General features: G+C 38.1%; 1 protein-coding gene across 14 annotated transcripts in view; it reads right to left on the reverse strand.

Annotated features, from left to right (window-relative positions):
* Positions 1-18,057, reverse strand: part of MAP7D2 (MAP7 domain containing 2) — an 84,963-nt gene that overhangs the window by 13,297 nt on the left and 53,609 nt on the right. For 4 of the 14 annotated variants that reach the window (XM_054084245.1, XM_054084273.1, XM_054084255.1 and 1 more), the window contains exons 4-9: positions 15,634-15,748; positions 14,635-14,733; positions 12,610-12,720; positions 11,177-11,299; positions 8,097-8,245; positions 6,872-6,999 (exon numbers count right to left, since the gene is read on the reverse strand). In XM_054084245.1, coding sequence (XP_053940220.1) covers positions 6,872-6,999; positions 8,097-8,245; positions 11,177-11,299; positions 12,610-12,720; positions 14,635-14,733; positions 15,634-15,748 — 725 coding nt within the window. Of the gene's footprint in view, positions 1-6,871; positions 7,000-8,096; positions 8,246-11,176; positions 11,300-12,609; positions 12,721-14,634; positions 14,734-15,633; positions 15,749-15,934; positions 16,287-18,057 lie in introns of those variants that run through there. The other 10 variants (XM_054084315.1, XM_054084265.1, XM_054084338.1 and 7 more) reach the window with 10 other exon arrangements.

The following is an 18,057-nucleotide window of genomic DNA, read 5'->3' on the forward strand; positions in this document are numbered from 1 at the left end:
GATTACAATCTTAAAATAATGATTTATTTGAGTACCATTAGAATAAATAACTTACATTAAAATTAATGTTATACATGCAGTTTTAACCTTCCTGATGGATATGCAATTATATGACATAAAATTATAGAATTATAAATTATATATGATATAAACTTATTACCCTTTACCAATTTTTTCACCTACACAACAGAGAGTTTCATGTACTGTAACATGTTTTTTGGACTATGCCCTCGTTCTATCAGACCACAAGAATGAAAAACATGGACAATGGCTTAAAAATCAATGGACTGGAGTGGCCAGTTTTGAATAGAACTAACTATAGTAATTGTGTGGCCAGAGACTACTATAATCAGAACAACATTTACATTACAGAGCAGGCAATAAAAATTAAACATCTCAACTCCCCTCCCTCACCCAGTTTATGAATTCAGGAGAAGAAAGTTCTTTTCCACATAATATGTGGAAATATAACTTTTCCATCTTTGACAGATGTTGAGGCACCAGAATACAGACAGCTCATTTAGAGCTGCCCAGTTTGTCAGGAGGAAAAGACTACAAACTATTACACCGCCTATACTCCCACTGAGAAGTTATCACAGACTCCAGAAGTCCTTGGGCTGGTGGAACAATGGCACCCAACTAAATTTGAAGCTCAGCTCAGGTGCCCTCTGCCTGCAGGTCCAGGAGCTCTCTGTCAGCTCAGGTCCTCGCCCTTGGCCCTTGCCCGAGCTAAGCTGTAGGAATGTTCCTGGCCTCCTAACCTGCTGATTCTGACCTGATATCCTGGCTTGTCCTTGGACCTGCCTCTTTGATGCCTTTGCTGGCTATCACCGGACTCTTGGCTGACCCTGGTCACCATCACCAGATCTGCCCTGTTCACTTCTTTTGCCTTCTGTGGGATGGGGCTCTGTGGGCGAGGTCCCTGTCCTTGTCTGCTCTGCTGCCACCCACAGCTCCTGTCTTGCAGGGCAGCCCGCTCCTGCTGCTCCCTGACAGAAACAGACTTTGGAAGATATGGTCAGTCAAGTCTGCTTCCACGTCTTGTAAAAAAAAACAAACCAGCAATGAGACTGTTAAAAATGAGATTTGATCAACATCAGCCGTTATCTTTAGTTTTCTCTTTAGGATATAGATGGACTCTCGGGCCCTCCTAAAGACAAAGGCAGAAATTTCAAGGCTCCACCTACAAACAAACACCTCTTATGTGCCTCACCTTTACAGTCACTTCCAACTGCATTTCATAAAAATGTAATGTGTAATAAAAAGCAAACAACCTTTCTTGTGCTTCTCTGCAGCTCAGAGGATGCTTCTTGCTGATCAGACACTTCTTCAAAGTGCAGTGCCTTCTTGCTGTGTTTGGTTTATATTTCCAACTTCACCACACCAACCATTCCTTGCAATGTTTTTTATTTAACTTGTGACAGGAGCAGCAAAACCGTCAGATAACTAAGGCTGAGTAATTTTCAATATTAGCACAGAAGTAATTGTTCTCTAATAAAGATGTGACAATCAAATTAAAGAGGTTGGTAGGAAGAAGTCTAGTCACGAGAGTGATGTATCTTGCACTGAATAGGAATTAGAGCAGAACGGCTGCCCAACTTGCCTGTTAGACTAGAAACATGTGCTGAATCTATTATTTAAATAATGTATCTTTGAATTTTTAGACCTACGGAAATTCTTTCTTTCTCTTTAGCCAGAAGAACAAGAGACAAGTACGGCTTTGCTTCTTTTAAAGCAACTAAAAGGCAGATGCACATAAAAGAGTCATTACTGCAAGGACACCAACACTCCAGTGTGAAGAGTGAAAAGCTAAGAAAGCCCATCAGGAATAAGAACATTTTTTCAGGCATTTCAAATAATTTATTGGATGCCAGTAGAAAGTATTAAACGAACATTGTTTCCTCCCTTGTAAAAACATATTGTCAACATAGCACCTTTAACATTCCTAGACACAGCCAGAGTTGTTACTGAAAGGAAGCACTCCTTGGAATAGTATTTATATTACACTATTTTTTAACCAGTGAGGGGCCAAACTTAACTGTGAAGAAAGAAAAATGAGATTACTAAGGGAAAACTTATAAAAGCTTGCACAGGGGTCTGCTTAGGTTTAAAAAATATTTTTTTAAAGGAAAGGGATGTAATGAGACCCTGGTAAGAATGTGTGAACACAGACGGCTGCCTGATGAGGATCAGAATTAAGATTACAAATCCTCCAAGAAGTGGCAGCATGTTAGTTACCGGAAAGACGGCTCACCTCAGCCGCTAGATTTTACAGGGAAATACAGAAGTACAGGAAGCGTCTTTCTCCCTCCAGGAAGTCTTAGTTTTCTCACCTAACTGCCCTATGTAGACATGGGGGGGCAGCATCTTGTAAGAAGCTGTTCTCATCATGACCCTTACACGCACTGCAAGAACCTCTATCAGGTTTGAGGATCCACTAGTCCTCAAATTACAAGGGCTCTTATTTTAATTAAAAGACGAGTAGCAGGGATAGTTCACAGTGCAGAGGAACATCTCAGAAAGAGCACTGTAGGGGTTCTGAGTGTACTTTTGCTAAGCATAGGAAATAAAGTACATGTAGCACACAAGCAAGTCAGAGGTCACATCCAATTTTGTCCATAAACAGCAAGGGGGAGAACAGTACGCTTTCTTGAAAAGCCAGGTACGTGACAGGTCATCAGTTATAGCAGTTCAGAAGGCTGCCTTTAAATCAGAAATGTGCAGCAAAGCCAGAGCTGCATGATATTTTTCCTCTATCTCCCTATTAATTCAACAAAAGCTCTCCTGAAACCACACCAAAGACTTGCACGTTCTCAAGCCTGCTTTCCGAGATTGCTCTGATCACAACCCATTCCTGGGTTCTGACATTTTTGCTTTACTATCTGTGATATTTTCTCAATAGCAGTTTTCTTTTACTCTTAGTTTTGATCTTTTCTAGACAGAGACAGATTCATTTCTCTTTGAAATTCCTTAAAAGCGCATAAACTCAGCACAGGTCTATAGAATGGTGATTTTGATAGCTGCATTATTAGAGACGTTTTCAAAATATAAAATTGGCCCACTCCTTACCTAGCTGCTGAAAAAACCCCACTCAAAATAGGCAGGATCCAACGTTTTACCCATTGTTTTTATCCTTCCAAGGATAACAAAGCTAACATCAAATAAAATCTAAAACTAGGTCACTGCAGGACAAGCAAGCTACTTCTGTGAGGAATTTGCCACACGCAAACACCTTTCTAATAAGGTCATTTTAAAAACTTTTAAAAATCTGGGCTTTTTAGTACTACTCTAGGTTCATATTTCTTCAGTATCCTGTAATTTCATTGAGCATGTACATTTGTGACATCAAAGTTTGTCCCAAAGGCTGCAGTTGGATGTTGCCCTAAAGAACCCCCAAGTTCCAGGTTCAGCTAGCAAACTTGTAAGCACAAGACAGTGACACAAACTGGGAGCTGGAAATGAACAAAGAATCACCCAACAGCCGCACCGCAGTTCCTTTTCCCTTCCCTTCCTCCTTCTCATATAAGGTAACGCTTTAGTAAAATAATGTAACATAGACGCTTGTTAGTCAGAGCTTCAAATTTTTATTCACTGGCTTATACTATGGATTATCTGAAGACACTCAAAGCTAAATCCTGCTTCCTTGATTCAGTCAGGTCCCATTGATTTCAAAAAGACTATTTACCCAAAGACACGTGAAGGACATAGGCTCTATTGCTTTGCTGATCTATAAGATAGAACACTTACCTATTCTCTGAGGGATACTGCAAGAATAAACCGATTAATGTATAGATCCTTGAACACAGAGCAGCAAAAAGATTTACCAAAACCTCCTAGTATTATTGATCTTGTGAAAAATCTAAAGAACGGGAGCACTTTACACAATCGGTATCCAAGAGCAATTGTAAAATTAAAAGATAATTTCTCAATTATCCCAGCTCTCTAAACACATTAACTTTCACCTTTGTTGACTGACCCAAAGTGGATTCAAAGCAATAGTTTTAGGTTTCTTTCTTCTGTGAGGTTTCTTGACATATTTTACTTTTATGAATATTTCCCAGCCTTTAATTCCTTCTTTGATTTTAATTATTGTTCAATATATTTTTACTTCCCCCTATCCCTTTTCTCATTTTTAGGTCCATATGTGTTCATTTACTTTGTCTTGGACATTATGTTTTTGAGCTGATCATTTTTGCTTTTTCAATAATATTTGCACCTTCAAACATTTCTATTTTATTTATGTGATTACTGCAAATCTATTCTGCCATCAATTGCTGCCTCTCCTTGGGTTGAGGTTTGATTGTCTTGTTTGAGGTTGTTTCAGTTACTTTACCATACTGAAAGAGCTTTTTAATTAATAAACAATGAAATAACATATAAAGAAGACAAGCACCTATCACTCACAAACCAGGTGATGACTGTGAAGAACTAATAACTAGAACACCACCAAGAAAACTTGAATGCCAAGTCACATATTTTTAAGAAGAAAAGAAGAAGCTATTTAACATCTAAATCACTAGCCATACTTGATTCTCTCCTCAACAGCTTTTGAAGTGAAGGTGTTAATGCAGAATCGCTAACTACTAATGCTGTACTATACGATTCTTTTTTTCCAGATTTTTTTTTTTTTTTTTGGCCAGATGGTGTGCTGGATTATCAGGTTTGCAAAGAGAATTAATATTTGTCTACATATTTAGTCACATTAGAATTATGCTTAAGTTCCACAGTTAAATTTAAATGAAAAGAAAAGATTATACAATCTAAAGGTCTAAAGGAAGGTTCCAAAAGCCTGACTACATATATTTAAATCCATTGACCAGCCAGACTGTTATCTGGCATTTCAGCTGTATGAAGACCTGTGTATTTTTATAATGAATAACATAAATAATATAATATGGTGATCAGGAAGCCTTTTTCATTTTGTTTTAAATTTCTGAAGGGAAGTTTCAAGAGTGCTGACGCAGAACTGTCCTTTTGCAATCAGTAGCAATAAACATGGATTTAAACTATTTACTGTATCTCTCATAAGGTCAAGGAGAGTGTTGTGTTCTAATTGGGCCACGTTCAGATTAAATGCTCAGTAATACATTTCCAGCATTGGTCAGAAGCAGATTCTCTTGGGGAAGAGATGGAGGGAGAAAAGGAAAAAAAAAAAAAAAGGTAACTATTATGGCTCACAATCACAGAGAAACCCACCAGTAGGCTGCTTAATTCCTCCACGCAGCATCTGCTTCTTCCTCTAAACCCAGTAGGCACGAAAACATTTAATATAAAAAAGATTCTCATAATTTGTGCCTCTGGGAAAAAAGTCTTCATCTTTGTCTAACCTTTTATGGAAATTAGTGCTACAAATTAAGATTGGGCTTACTTTATTCACGAAGGAATAAACATATGTTTGCTTCACAAAGTCTTTTTCTATTTTTCCCCAGATGTCTCTAGGATGATCTGTACCAACCTTTTCAATGTGCTTCACTCACAGCAATCCATTGCCCACCAGTCATTTTACTTAACTAAATATGTCTCTTGGTACGTCTTTTATACTGGCTGAGCAAACTGAAAGACGAATTCTGAAGAAGGAATATCAGTACTTACAGCACAATACATGTTTTTATAGCTCAAACTTTTGCCTGTACATTTAGGAGTGCCACTAGACAACTGTCTGCTCAAAACTAATGAAAAAAGCTCATTGTCATTAACATTTAATAAAATTTCATTCTTCAAAAAATTAACATAGTTCAGATTCTGATGACATTATATATATAAAATATTGAAAATGTGATAATTTCTAGCCCTATAATATGAACCAAGAATTGCAATTTCCCAGCTGTATGCAAGGGGTGTCGAAAACAGAAAGAATGCCCAGAGTCAAGCGGTTTCCTGTATTTTGTCTAACACCAGATTCACATACAATATCATCCCCTGTTAAAACATCTGTGCCCTCAGAGCTGAAACAGAAAAGGAACACCAACTAGTTTTTGAAGCAGAAGAAATTTGTCAGAAAGAGGATCATCAAGACTGGTTCAGAACATGGCCAGGTTAAAAAAAAAAAAAAAAAAACTAAAATCAGACAAAAGGAGATAATTTTCAAGACAGAAATGGGACTCACAGGTCTAGGTGAGAAAAAAACAAACCAAACTAAGAAAAGCAGACAACTACAGACCACGACTACTTCAGCATACTTCTGCATTTGAGCCAAACTTAATATCCTGTTATAAGGAAGATGAAGAGACATTTGCTTAAAATTCTGAGTTGCAAGCTGCGGCACACTACAGGCTTGAATGCTTGCAAAAGACAACTAAGAAAAGTAACTCAATTGCTAGTAAGCCCAGATATACTATAGGTCCACAACTCTGCACAAAAAAGAAAACAAGAATAAAGAGCAAACCCACAGAGGTCTGCAAACAAGCAAAGATTAAAACTAATGGCTTAGATGAGGCATAGTTAAAGTATGTTTATGGAACCAGATGGTCATGCCAGCAACAGGAAATGCAGATTTTAAATGCTGGAATTTCTAGTGAGTATTCCTGTCCCGTGCGTTTCTTCGCATTAGGTAGAGTTTCTTCAAAACCAAATAAAACAAAAGCATGTTTAAAAATAAACGTCAAATAAAATTGCACATGAATTATGAAATGCATCATGATAATTTCAAAAGTCTGAGAAATGGCAGAGAAGTGTCTCTAGTGACCATTAACACAGTTTTACATATTATATCTGTTCATTTTATACCTCTCTCCACCTATATATGTGTGTATGTGTGACCAAAATTAAGTAGATTTAACACAACACTTCAGAGGAAGTTCCTCAAGAATCTACTTCTATATAGATAATAAGAAGCGCACAGCATATCAGATCACTAACAAGAAAGGCATACTTAGGTGTTGCAGGTGATGCAGATCTTCTGGACATGGCAGCAGGAGAATCAGACCTTCTTAGAGGAGATCCCATACCAGACGATGAACTAGGTGTTGCAGGTCGCTTCTCTTTCTTTATCTTCTCAGTCTAGAAACACAGCTCATTTTAGCTTCCGTAATTAGGACCAACACATCAAAAATATATTTGCTAGTTTTATTAACAAGATGGCATATAAGCAGATTTGTGCAACGTACATTTAAGGTAAAAGTTTTTTAAACGCCGGCTCACAACACAAGTCTACAGTTTTTTACTTTACGTAGACATGAAAAACTCAACCGTGCCTTGCATGGATATAGTATACAAGTTGCAGATAAGCAACACCACATTAGAGCCTCTCCAAGAGTTCTTGGGAGGGGTGGTGGCACTGGGCGGAGTTTCAAAATCATCTGTATGCTCCTGCAATGCCTCTTAAGATGTGGGCAGTAAGCAGTGCACCCAGGCATCTTGCAGCCATGCTGCTGGCTCTAACACTGTGAATAGCACCTAAGAAAGATGCTACATAAATCTTTAGCTTTCGACTTTGGTTCTCTCACTTGCATCTAATTTAGATGGCATGAATACCTCTCTGCCGTTAACTATTACAAGACACGGAACTCTATGTGTATTTTAAAGCCTTAGCATAATTTTCCTGAAACATGCTGTCCATTGTGTAGGCTCAGTGAAGGTGAATGACTTACCTTTGCTTTTCTGGAAAATACAGTGCATCAATAATGCATCTTTTAAGCAAACAGCATTAAAAACATCCACAGAAAGAGTTAAGCGACTCATATGAAGCAGAGGCATTGTCAATACAGTTGGCAAGTTTCCGAAATATGTGAAGCTTGCTAATGAACCAGCAAGACCGGATAGTCATACTCAGTAGAGAGATCTTATTCGCCATCTCTGCTCCCACAAGTTACAGGCGAGTCCAAAAACATACATCAGTGCCAGAAATCTCAGTTCCCTAAAGAGAAAGGTGTTGCTGTTCCAAATACCAGTGCTCAACATTGATTCCCAGGAGGAGGAAGATACTAAAATACTGCTAACTAGAAGCATGAAAACAACAGATGCATGCAAGGCTTACTTTCTCACTGCTGTTTCTTACAAGAGGGTAGCACTTATTTTTATGAATGCAAAGGGAAAGATAATAACCAGAATCTGCATCAGTTTATCCAGAAGTGAAATCAAAACCATTGCAAACCCACCTGAGTGGCTTCAGCTGCAGCTGCCCCTTTCATGGCATCGGAAGTGGAGGGCGAAGTCGCCTTCTTTCTGTCAGTGCTTCGTGTGGGGGAAGGCTTGTAGGGAGATTTAAGAGGACTAGCTGGTGCTACACGAGGACAGATATGGAATACTAAAGAGTTATAGTACAATAGCAAGAGCAAAAGGGAGCACAGACAGAGGAAGTAAAGGAGAGGAGAAAATAGCACACTTTTACGTTATATTGTTCAAAAGTAGTCTTCAAGGGTTTTTTAAATGTGTTTCAAGAGTTCACATTATACATCACATTCAGCATGGTCCCATGTTCACTAAAAATGCCCCAACTAAAAGTATCATTTTTTTTTAAATTATCTCTAAAATATCACTTTATTACTCATACACCTTTTCAATCACCTGACTATGACTGTAATCCTTTTCCCTTCTGAAAACTCCAGTTTCTTCTGCATATGATAAAAAGAGTAATCAAACAATTCTAGCTGGGTGACTTTCAAACAAATACCGCAAAACAGGAAAAGTAACAGAAGAGGGGGAATTTTTATTTTTATAAAAGCATGGCAAAGGCTCCTAAATATTGTAATTGCTTTTCAAAATAATACTTATTTAAAAACAAACAAAAATCAAAACCCAAACCTAAATTAAATGCTATTCTAAGTATTTCAGTTATTGTTATTTGTAGTAAGACACCAGTTTGAGTGTGACATATGCATTACAGTTTATACAGTAATTCTTTCTAGGTTTTTTCTTTATGGGCAAAATGAACAGGATTTTTTTTTTTTTTTTTCAAATGGCACATTTTAATCCTGGTTTTGTTCATATTGCCTTCCAAGATGAAACTTTCACATACATATAGAAAAATCAACAGAGAATATGCTTTCTTAAGAAAAGACAGGCACTAATTGTAGCCATGTGACAGTATTTCCAATCTTTCTCAACTGAAGTCAAGAAGGATATTGACTTTGGAAAAGCAGTAATTACATTCAAATGTAAAGGAATTCACATTTCCAATATATTTTTTTTTACTGGGGGCCATCCTATAAAATTTCTCATGAAGCCTTTTTGCATGCTTTTAAGCTTAACTAGACCAGTGTATTCTTTGATCAACTTTCCAGCAAGTTGGCAAAAACTCACTGAATATTAACAAAAATGTTCAGAAACATATTAAATATTTTGATTTTAACTGTAAAAAAATTATATGTGTCCTGTAACAACTGATTGCCTGAATATTTTGATTCATATTGACATTAATAATGCATTGCCCTAGAGAAAGGATCTTAAATTGAAGCTCCTCATTTCTGAGCTTAGAGAAAATGTAAGAACAAAGCAATTTCGACCCAAACACAATGACATAAGGCACAGTATGAGCTCTTGAAAAGCAAGAGCCCTCTTCCCTGTTCAGCAAGCTACTTCTACAGAGAGTAGTACATGACAAATGGGAACTGTCCCTCAACATTTTTATGGCAATTACTGTCAAAGCTGTCAATGGCCACTCTGAGTACTGACGCTGTTTGCAACCTGTGCTACAGCCTGATTGCCTTGTGAGGAAATGACAAGAGAGCACTGGGTCAGAGAGCTGTTCCCAGAATTAGCACTCTTGTTTCAGCTCAGGGGAAAAAGCAGTTTGCAGACCAAATTGTATCCTTGTCAGACATGCCAGCATGCTACTTTAAAGATCCTACGATGAAGAGAGACATAAAGCTGTGAGCTGACAAACAAAACGAGTGGAGAAGGACAAAGCAAGTCCCCATTCATTTCTTCAATATTAAATACAACATGGCAAACATCATCTGTAGGTGGCCCCAGCAATTCACCTTAAGAGTTTAAGCAGAATATACTGATATAATTTCAAGGTGGCTTTTGTTCAGTCTTAGCAGTAGTTGATTCCTGAGCAGTAAGTAAATTGGGAATTTTCTCATGGGCCAAGTAATATATGACAACATTTCTGCTTCCGACAGATGCTACTTTTAACGTAGAAACAAGTGAAAAAAAAATAAGAGCCGTTCAGTATCAATGTCCCTATGCACTGCAACAAAGGAGTAACGCACAAAGGAAAGCAGTCTTACTGCTTACTTCTTAAATAGTTTTGTATGAAAAGCACAGACGCAGACCCTGAGCCTGTTTAAGCCATGGTGTATCAAAACACTCATCGTAAAGATCATCAGTCTTTTACACCTAGAACTAGTTTTATGCTGACCAAATGCTTCCTTTTGCAGGCAGGCATTTGGGTGCAGGGTTTGGGGTGTTCTTTTTTTTCTTTTTATTAAAAGTAAAAACAGTTGTTAAATTTTCATCCTTCTTTCAGCAAACATTATGACCAGTTATAGCTTTATAAATAGAAACTACTCTGGCAGACAGGCACTTGCTTACGTATTATCAGGACAAGAAACACAAGCTTTGTAGATGTTTTTAAAGTAAGGGTTTTATCAGATTACCATTTACAGATAGGAAAAGTAACTACTGCCCCTAATTTTTAGTTTCTTAAAGATCAATAATTTCTAGAATTGACACCTTTCTAACAGCGTTTCTGTTTTTCCTCTAAGTAAGTATCATTTTATATGTGTATAAACGCACACACATATATAAATGCACATAGTCACACAGTTAAAGGCAAAAAGTAATTTAACAGCAAAGAATAGAACCCTGCTAGAAATAATTAAGGCTCAAATGGTGTACTGGGATTTTTGCTCTCCATGCTATTCTGGTATGAAAGGGGATGGACATTAATATATCAAAGCCTCAGAGAGGTATCACATGTTGTTCTAAAAAACATTTCTTAAATGAATATATTCAGTTTCCTGATGGCTTAGCTTTTAGTGATTTTTGTAATTTTTGGTTTAAACTATGCTCTTTTTATAAAGATGACATTCAGAACAAAACAGACAAGAGGATGCAGCTTTTTCCAAGCTTTTAAATACACTGCTATTGTGAACAACTTAGTTCATCGCTGATTCTGTTCAATCACGTAAACGGTAATTTGGTTCATAGTACTCCATTTCTTTCAGCAACTACTCAAATGCAACCAAACCCATACCTCAACAGTTTCAAAGTGAATAATTCACACTTTTACCTGGATTATTGTACTGCTCAGAAAGCATTAATGTACTTCTGCTTCTGGCTAAAGATGACTGTGTGGGAGTCAGCAGTCGAGAAACAATAAAGTTTTCCATTGGACTAAGATGCATGCGGTGAGCTGAAGGATGGGAGCAAATAAAATAAAATTTAAAATGCAACGAAATAAAACAATGTTACATTAAAATAACTGAAACAAAATAATGAAATGACTAAATGAAATAAAAAAAAAACTTCAGGTGCTTGAAATTTAAAATATTTAAAGATAAGTATCATTCCCTCAGAAAAAAGGTTTCTAGTTTTCCATCATTTTAAACTATTTTCCCACTTGTACATTAAAAATAGAAAGGTTAAGACTGTATCGCATTTTGTTCTTACACAAGGCATGTTCCCTTTTGCAAAATGGTTGCTTTCATGACTCAGCATGAAAAAGGTTTGCCGCCTTCTCCAGCAGAGAAGGTGAAACATTTGGTATAACAGCGCAGCTACTCACTAATGTGCCAACCATATTGAGACTTCATTTAAAATTGGCAGTCTGACTGCATTATCCAAGTCTGATTTATACAAAATATCTGCATTTCTTCCTACTCTATAAATGTGTCAACTATATGACAGATATTTATAGATGTTCCTATTGCATACATAAGTTTATAGCCGTCTATCATAATATACCTCAAAGCTATTGATGAATTTCCATTAAACAATTCTGAAATAAAAGCAAATTTATCTTCTCTTTTAACTCTAGAAACAAACCTTCCTTGTCACTTACTTCAGTCAATACATTTTCTCATTATTGGAGTTTAAAAAGAAGGGGGAGGAGGAAGAAAAAAAGACAGACAAAACAAATGAAAAAATATCCAAAGTGTTCAGAGTGGGATAAACCCTTCAGTCCTCTCTGCAGTGTTTAATAATCACTAATCCTCCATGATGATCATCTTTTGCTAAGCCTCTCATGGATCAGAGTTTCAAATACAATTAAAGGGCTCTACAACTCTGGTCACCAGATTGAAGTCTCCCGGGTGGCTCATTGGACACACTTATGCCCACGGGACATCCCATGTCTCCTGTCGACCCGCAGGTTTGGTTTGCTTGCTTTACATTATTTGGACGGAAGATCACAAGCTGTACAGTTATAGGAAATTCCTGCAGTCACAGCATGTACTTACAACCCTGCTTGCTGGAGGACCAAAAATTGAAAGAGAATCAGTAGAACAAAAACCCCAGTGTTTGTTGCTCGTCTAGTATCTCCAGCGTAGCAGCACAGCCTTGGGACAGCCTGCAGAACTATTTTAATTGTCTTAACTTACAACCCCTCAAATGTCTGTGCTCGTGTGAATGATGCACATAAGTGAGTTGCATAGTTATAAGGACAAGGAGTGCTTTAAGCAGAAGGAGAGTTTATGCTGGTAAGAGACCAACACATTCACTTGCCTCTGTCGGGGGAATGTGTTATTGCCGCTGTGGATGAGGAGAGGCGCTTACTGATTGGCGATTCCATTTGCTTTGGCAGATTCATTGTAGAAGCTGAAAGTTTGTCACATGCTGCAGAGAGACGCATTGAAGATATTTGTATTCACATCACAGTGCCGATAAACTTCCCAAATTAACCTCACACTTGTACTCGTGGCCCTTGCCACTCTGATCACAGCACTGAATAAGGCATGAGATAATCTCTTTCTGACTGCTGAAGGACCAGTATTTTATATAAGACATGCCTTGGGATGCAACATTTCTGCTTGTGAATTTAACATTTCAGTCTTAGGACAGACTATCTTTCATACTGCCACAGGCAAATAATTATATATTATGTCTGAATGAGTGAAGTCATTCTGATACAAGATATTCAATACCAGCACAAGCAGAAAGTTACATAAAGAAAACAAACAGCACACAAGACAACTCTGAATTCCTCGTCTCCATTCCCACTTCTCTCTACTTTCAGCCTGGAAGAGCCAGGATAGATCTCAGGTATTATTCTGATAAGAAAATGAAAACCAACATTTGTGTATTTGCATGACAAGAAATCACCGTTTTAATGACTGATCTAGCATCAGCCATTAAAAAAAATTAGAAGAGTAGTACCAGAAAGCTGCCTAAGTTATTTATTTTTCTGAAATACTGTTTGACAAAGTCTATTTGAGTACAATAACTATTTTCCTACCTTGCTATCTATTCAACTGAATGACAGAAAAATGTTAAAGTATTACTACAGCATACTTGTATATGATGCTGTATTTGATCACTGTATGATCATTGTATGATGCTCAGAAGCTAAAAGCATAGATGCTTTGTTGCTTAAATTTGAACTTTATTTCTTTCAAAAATATTTGCTGCCAGAGACATATGTGGCCCTAATTCTGCAGCCTCTGTCACTGCATTCCTTATTACATCCATCAAAACGTTGTCTCAGTAGGGTCTGCGAGATTTGCCTCTATCTACTACAGTAAAGCATACAATTCTCTACGTGTGCTTTCTTGAAAAAGCAGATAATAATGCTGGTATGCTGCAAAATACCAGTTGCACATCCAGATCTCTTTGCACACAAGGAATAATTGGTACAAAAATTTGATTCTGTTTGCACAGAAATTGCAGTTCTGAGATCAGGGGCAGAACAACATTTACAGTAAATTCTGAAGTAATATACAAGCCTAGCTCCTCTTTTGGGAGAACAGAAGGAACCGCGTTCTTAAAAGAGCAGTTACATGTGTTACATTTTCAAAATGCAAAGTACATTTGCAATCAAAATTAGAAATCCTACATTCCATCGATTCTTAATTTTGGAGGACTTATCTACTTCATAAGCCTTTTATGGGAATAATAATTAAAAAAAAGACAACTGAATAATATTGAAAAACCCCAATAACACAATTGCCTAAACAAAGCAAGCTACTTGAGTTTGTGGCAAGTACCAGTTTGGCCAAAATCCACTTCAGGAGGCTGACAACATCATGGCTGTTTATACTAAATTTGCTTGTTCTTAAAATACTGCAGAAAAACACCATTGAAATGGAAAGAGAAGACTGTTTTGATGAAACATGGTCTCATAAAACACATTTTCTCTTACTGTGCAACTGAGATTTTTTTCAACAGCACCTACATGCATCCATTTGAGCTGTCAAATATATGTGTAATTATATTTACAAACACACACACAAACACAGAGCACCCACAGAATTAACAGAGATGAGAATCTGAGTGGTAGAAGTCTACAGTTAGTGAGAAAACCATGAAATGTCTCTGCTGTGCTGGAATGCGAGACATGCACTGCTCCACCATGGCAAAATTAAAAGGAAATTAAAAAGACATTTAGTCCACATTGCTAAGGGTAATGCCGCAGAATACCAGACTGAAATAATAATAAAACAGTGGTTAGGAAGGACAAGATCAGTGAATGGATTACAGCGATCAGAACAGGAATAAAACGAGACACGATGGTACTGTGATTCTCTGAAATACCATTGAAGGAATCAGCAGGAGCAGTAGAGGTCACAGGGTCTGGAGGAAGGGTGTTGGCAGCTAAACCTAGAACAGGGGGTGGGGTATTTTCTGATTCACCTACACAGCAGAGAAAATCAGAGCAGAAAGAGGTGAAAGAAATTACTGAATAAGTTGGGAGAGCTGGAATTAAGCATAAACTGCATCACAAACTGGTTTCTTTCTGAAAGTATAAAAGACTTCTTTTATTATCACACATGTTTTGTTTCCTGGCTTTTTTGACAGCATACTGGGAAAACTGTTTGCCTTTCTAGAGTTAACTATACTTACACACTGTTTAAAAGCAACTAACTGTCATATTTCATCATGACCCAAACATGGATATTTTTCTCCATAATATCTGTTTAACAAATCTAAATAAATTATATGATTTTAAACAGAAAACATGCTTCTTTTTGAAACATAAAAGCAGTACATGACTGATTATGTAATAAAAAGAATTTGTTCTGATGCCAAATCAAAAAGAGCAGCAACAAAAAGTATGTGGGGAAAAAAAACCAAACTATTTTAAACTGCACATGCTGCACAGTCATCTAGAAATTCCCATCAGGTTTTTAGAATTATCAAACAAAACCAGATCATCTTTTGCAAGGCTTAGACAGCACTCAGTCCTTTAGTGACTATTAAATTTGCTAACTGCGGGCGTGGGAAGACAATGCGGGGGAAGAAAATAAGGAAGACAGAGCATGAATTTTTATTTTAGCAGTTAGCATCTTCCAAACAGATTCTGGCTACTCTATTTAAAATGATCCACATTCTTAAAGTTAGGAGCAACCTTTCTGCTCAGAAGGTATTAGAGAGAGGAAGCCTGGTAAGCAATTACAAAGCATTTATTCACACCCCAAGGCAGTAGCCCCTACAGTACCACCCCAACTATAAAATGTATCATCCTTACCATCTCCACAACCTCACGCGTTTTGCACTTCAAGATCTGCAATGCAGGCAGCCTGTTTCACTTACCATCTCTCCCTCCTGAGCCTGCAGCCAGTGCTCCTCCCCACGACCATCGCTTTTGCTTCTGTTCCAGCTGCTGGCTGCGTTCAAGAGACCTACGCATCATGGCTTCTAAACGTTCCTGGTGATATTAGTACAAAAACAGAAATAAAATCTGAATCAGTTCTGTGGGGGCTTTTTTTCCCCCCATCGGAAACCATGCTAAAAACACACAGTCACCCTGTTGCTCCACACAAGATCATCACAGGAGCTTGTTTGCAATAAAATAGAAAAGACTGAATAAAGAAAGTATCAGCATGCTACCTACCTCCAGATATGTGTATCCTTTGTCTGCAAGCCACTGAGGTCACTACAGAGGCCTAAGTAAATAACACAGGTTGCATCACTGCCTAGCATCTGCTCCTGCTGGCTAGGCTGCTGCTGTGCTCTGGACTTAATTTGTATAAGAATAATGCTCGACAAGCATTAACTCCTTCTTGTCTATGCAGACCTCAGGATTTTCTTCCATCCCTATTCTGAACACAGCTAAATTGCTGCAATGCTAGTGGCTCCTCCTAGCCACGCAGATAAATGATCACTTCAAACTCAAAGTAGGTTACTTTGCAAGAGGCCTGATTTATTTATTTATTTTCACAAAAACTCCCTCCTTTCTTCCACTGCGCTCTTTACAGTCAAGGGATTTAAAAGCTTCCAATTTTTTTTTCTCATGTATATTTTCCTAGTGCATGCCCAAATCATGCTGTTCTGATTTCTTTTTCGCCCCTTCCACTCCCACCTTCTTCTTCACAGCTTGATGAGTTAGGATTTTCAGATGGAGAAGATGGAGGAGATATCTTTCCTTCCCCAAATCCTGCTCTGTCTTTAACTTACAGCTACGTATGGTTGCCTTAGTCTCTCTCCACCACCTCTTAACTCTCACTTAAAGATCTTCCCTCAGTTTTGTTCCCACCTCCTCCCTTTGCTGGTTTCTCAGTGTTTTATTGTTGTGGTAGTGATTTCTGCACCTTTTCTTTTCTTCTTTTCAAGCAGATAAAACCTGCTTCTTCCCCAGCCACCAATCCATCACCTACCACTCTTTTCCTTTCCTCCTCCCAGTACCTCATTCTCATCTGGCAACCTCTTCACCCACACATTTCAGCAGCCCAACCACTACCGTGAAAGACAAGATTACTCTTGCAGCCTCCAAATCCTGCCCCAACGGTTTTTAGCCCTTTGATCATATCAGGATTTTTGGTCCTATTACTTAGGACCTTTGCTATGTCCTTCTGGTCAGGTATAAAACTCCTACTCCATCCACCTCAAATTTTCAATCCTGCATGCTTCTGTGATTACATCATATACCTTTCAATTTCTATCAATCTCCTGCTCCATCTCCACTATCTTTGATTAGCTCAGACCAGCTGTGGGGAAAACCTCTCCTGCATCTGTTGGCCAGATTACTTGCTCTCACCGATTCATTACTTTGGTCCTGGTTTCCCACTGCCCTTCCTTGAGATTCTACACCACAAAATTTCAGTCTTTGTTCAAGCATGTCTCCCTTCAGCCTCTGCACTGATGCTGAGCCTACTTTCTTCGATGGAGCAGCATCAACAGATCAGATCCCAACATCAGGCAGCTCCAGGAACTAACATACCTAGAACTGTCATGCACATACCTGTAAACTTTATGTTACCTTCTTGGGCTCTATCTATGATCACTGGCTTTCTATAACGCCAAATACCCTCTCATCATCTCCTGGTTATCTGCAGTATACTTTTGTCTCTTCCATGTCTCTATAGACTCTCTTCTACTACCATGACATCCAGTAATTTATTTCTGACCTCATTTTTTCCACCTCATCCACGCCTGCTACCAATTATCCATCAATTTCAACAGCAAGCCACTACCTTATGTCTGTAAGCTCTCTTCTCTTAATTTCGTTACAAATAACTTGTACCATAAAGAATTCAATTATATTACTCTCTATACAAAGAATAAATTCTCGCATACCCTTTGCACCATTCTAAGCTCTCCCATCTCTTATGTTTTGGCCAGGTGACCCACCCTCCTTTTAAAATTTCTGCAGCCATCTCCAGGAAGATGATCTTTTCAGTCATGCATTTTGAGCTCCCACTTCAGTTTGTCTCCCTTCTGTGTCTTTAGCTCATGGTCTATCAGGTAACATTATTCAAAGACCATTGAAAGCAGGCAGCTGCTTCCCTGCCTCCCCTCCCTCCTCCTTCCTCCCTTCTGTCTAGTCAGTGCCACCAGTGACCTGGCAGGCATGCAAATGCTCTCTCTGCCTCTTTCCTCCTCCTTTTTCTCCCTACAGAGCAAACACAACATTACAAAGCTCAAGTACAGTCTCTTCTGCAACAGCAGAGAAAAAAAAAAAAACCAGTTTTCGATACCTGATCATTTCTTGTCCATATTTTGGGTGTGAAAAGAAAG

This window comes from Cuculus canorus, chromosome 1, assembly GCF_017976375.1.
Source record: "Cuculus canorus isolate bCucCan1 chromosome 1, bCucCan1.pri, whole genome shotgun sequence".
Taxonomy (NCBI): Eukaryota; Metazoa; Chordata; class Aves; order Cuculiformes; family Cuculidae; genus Cuculus; species Cuculus canorus.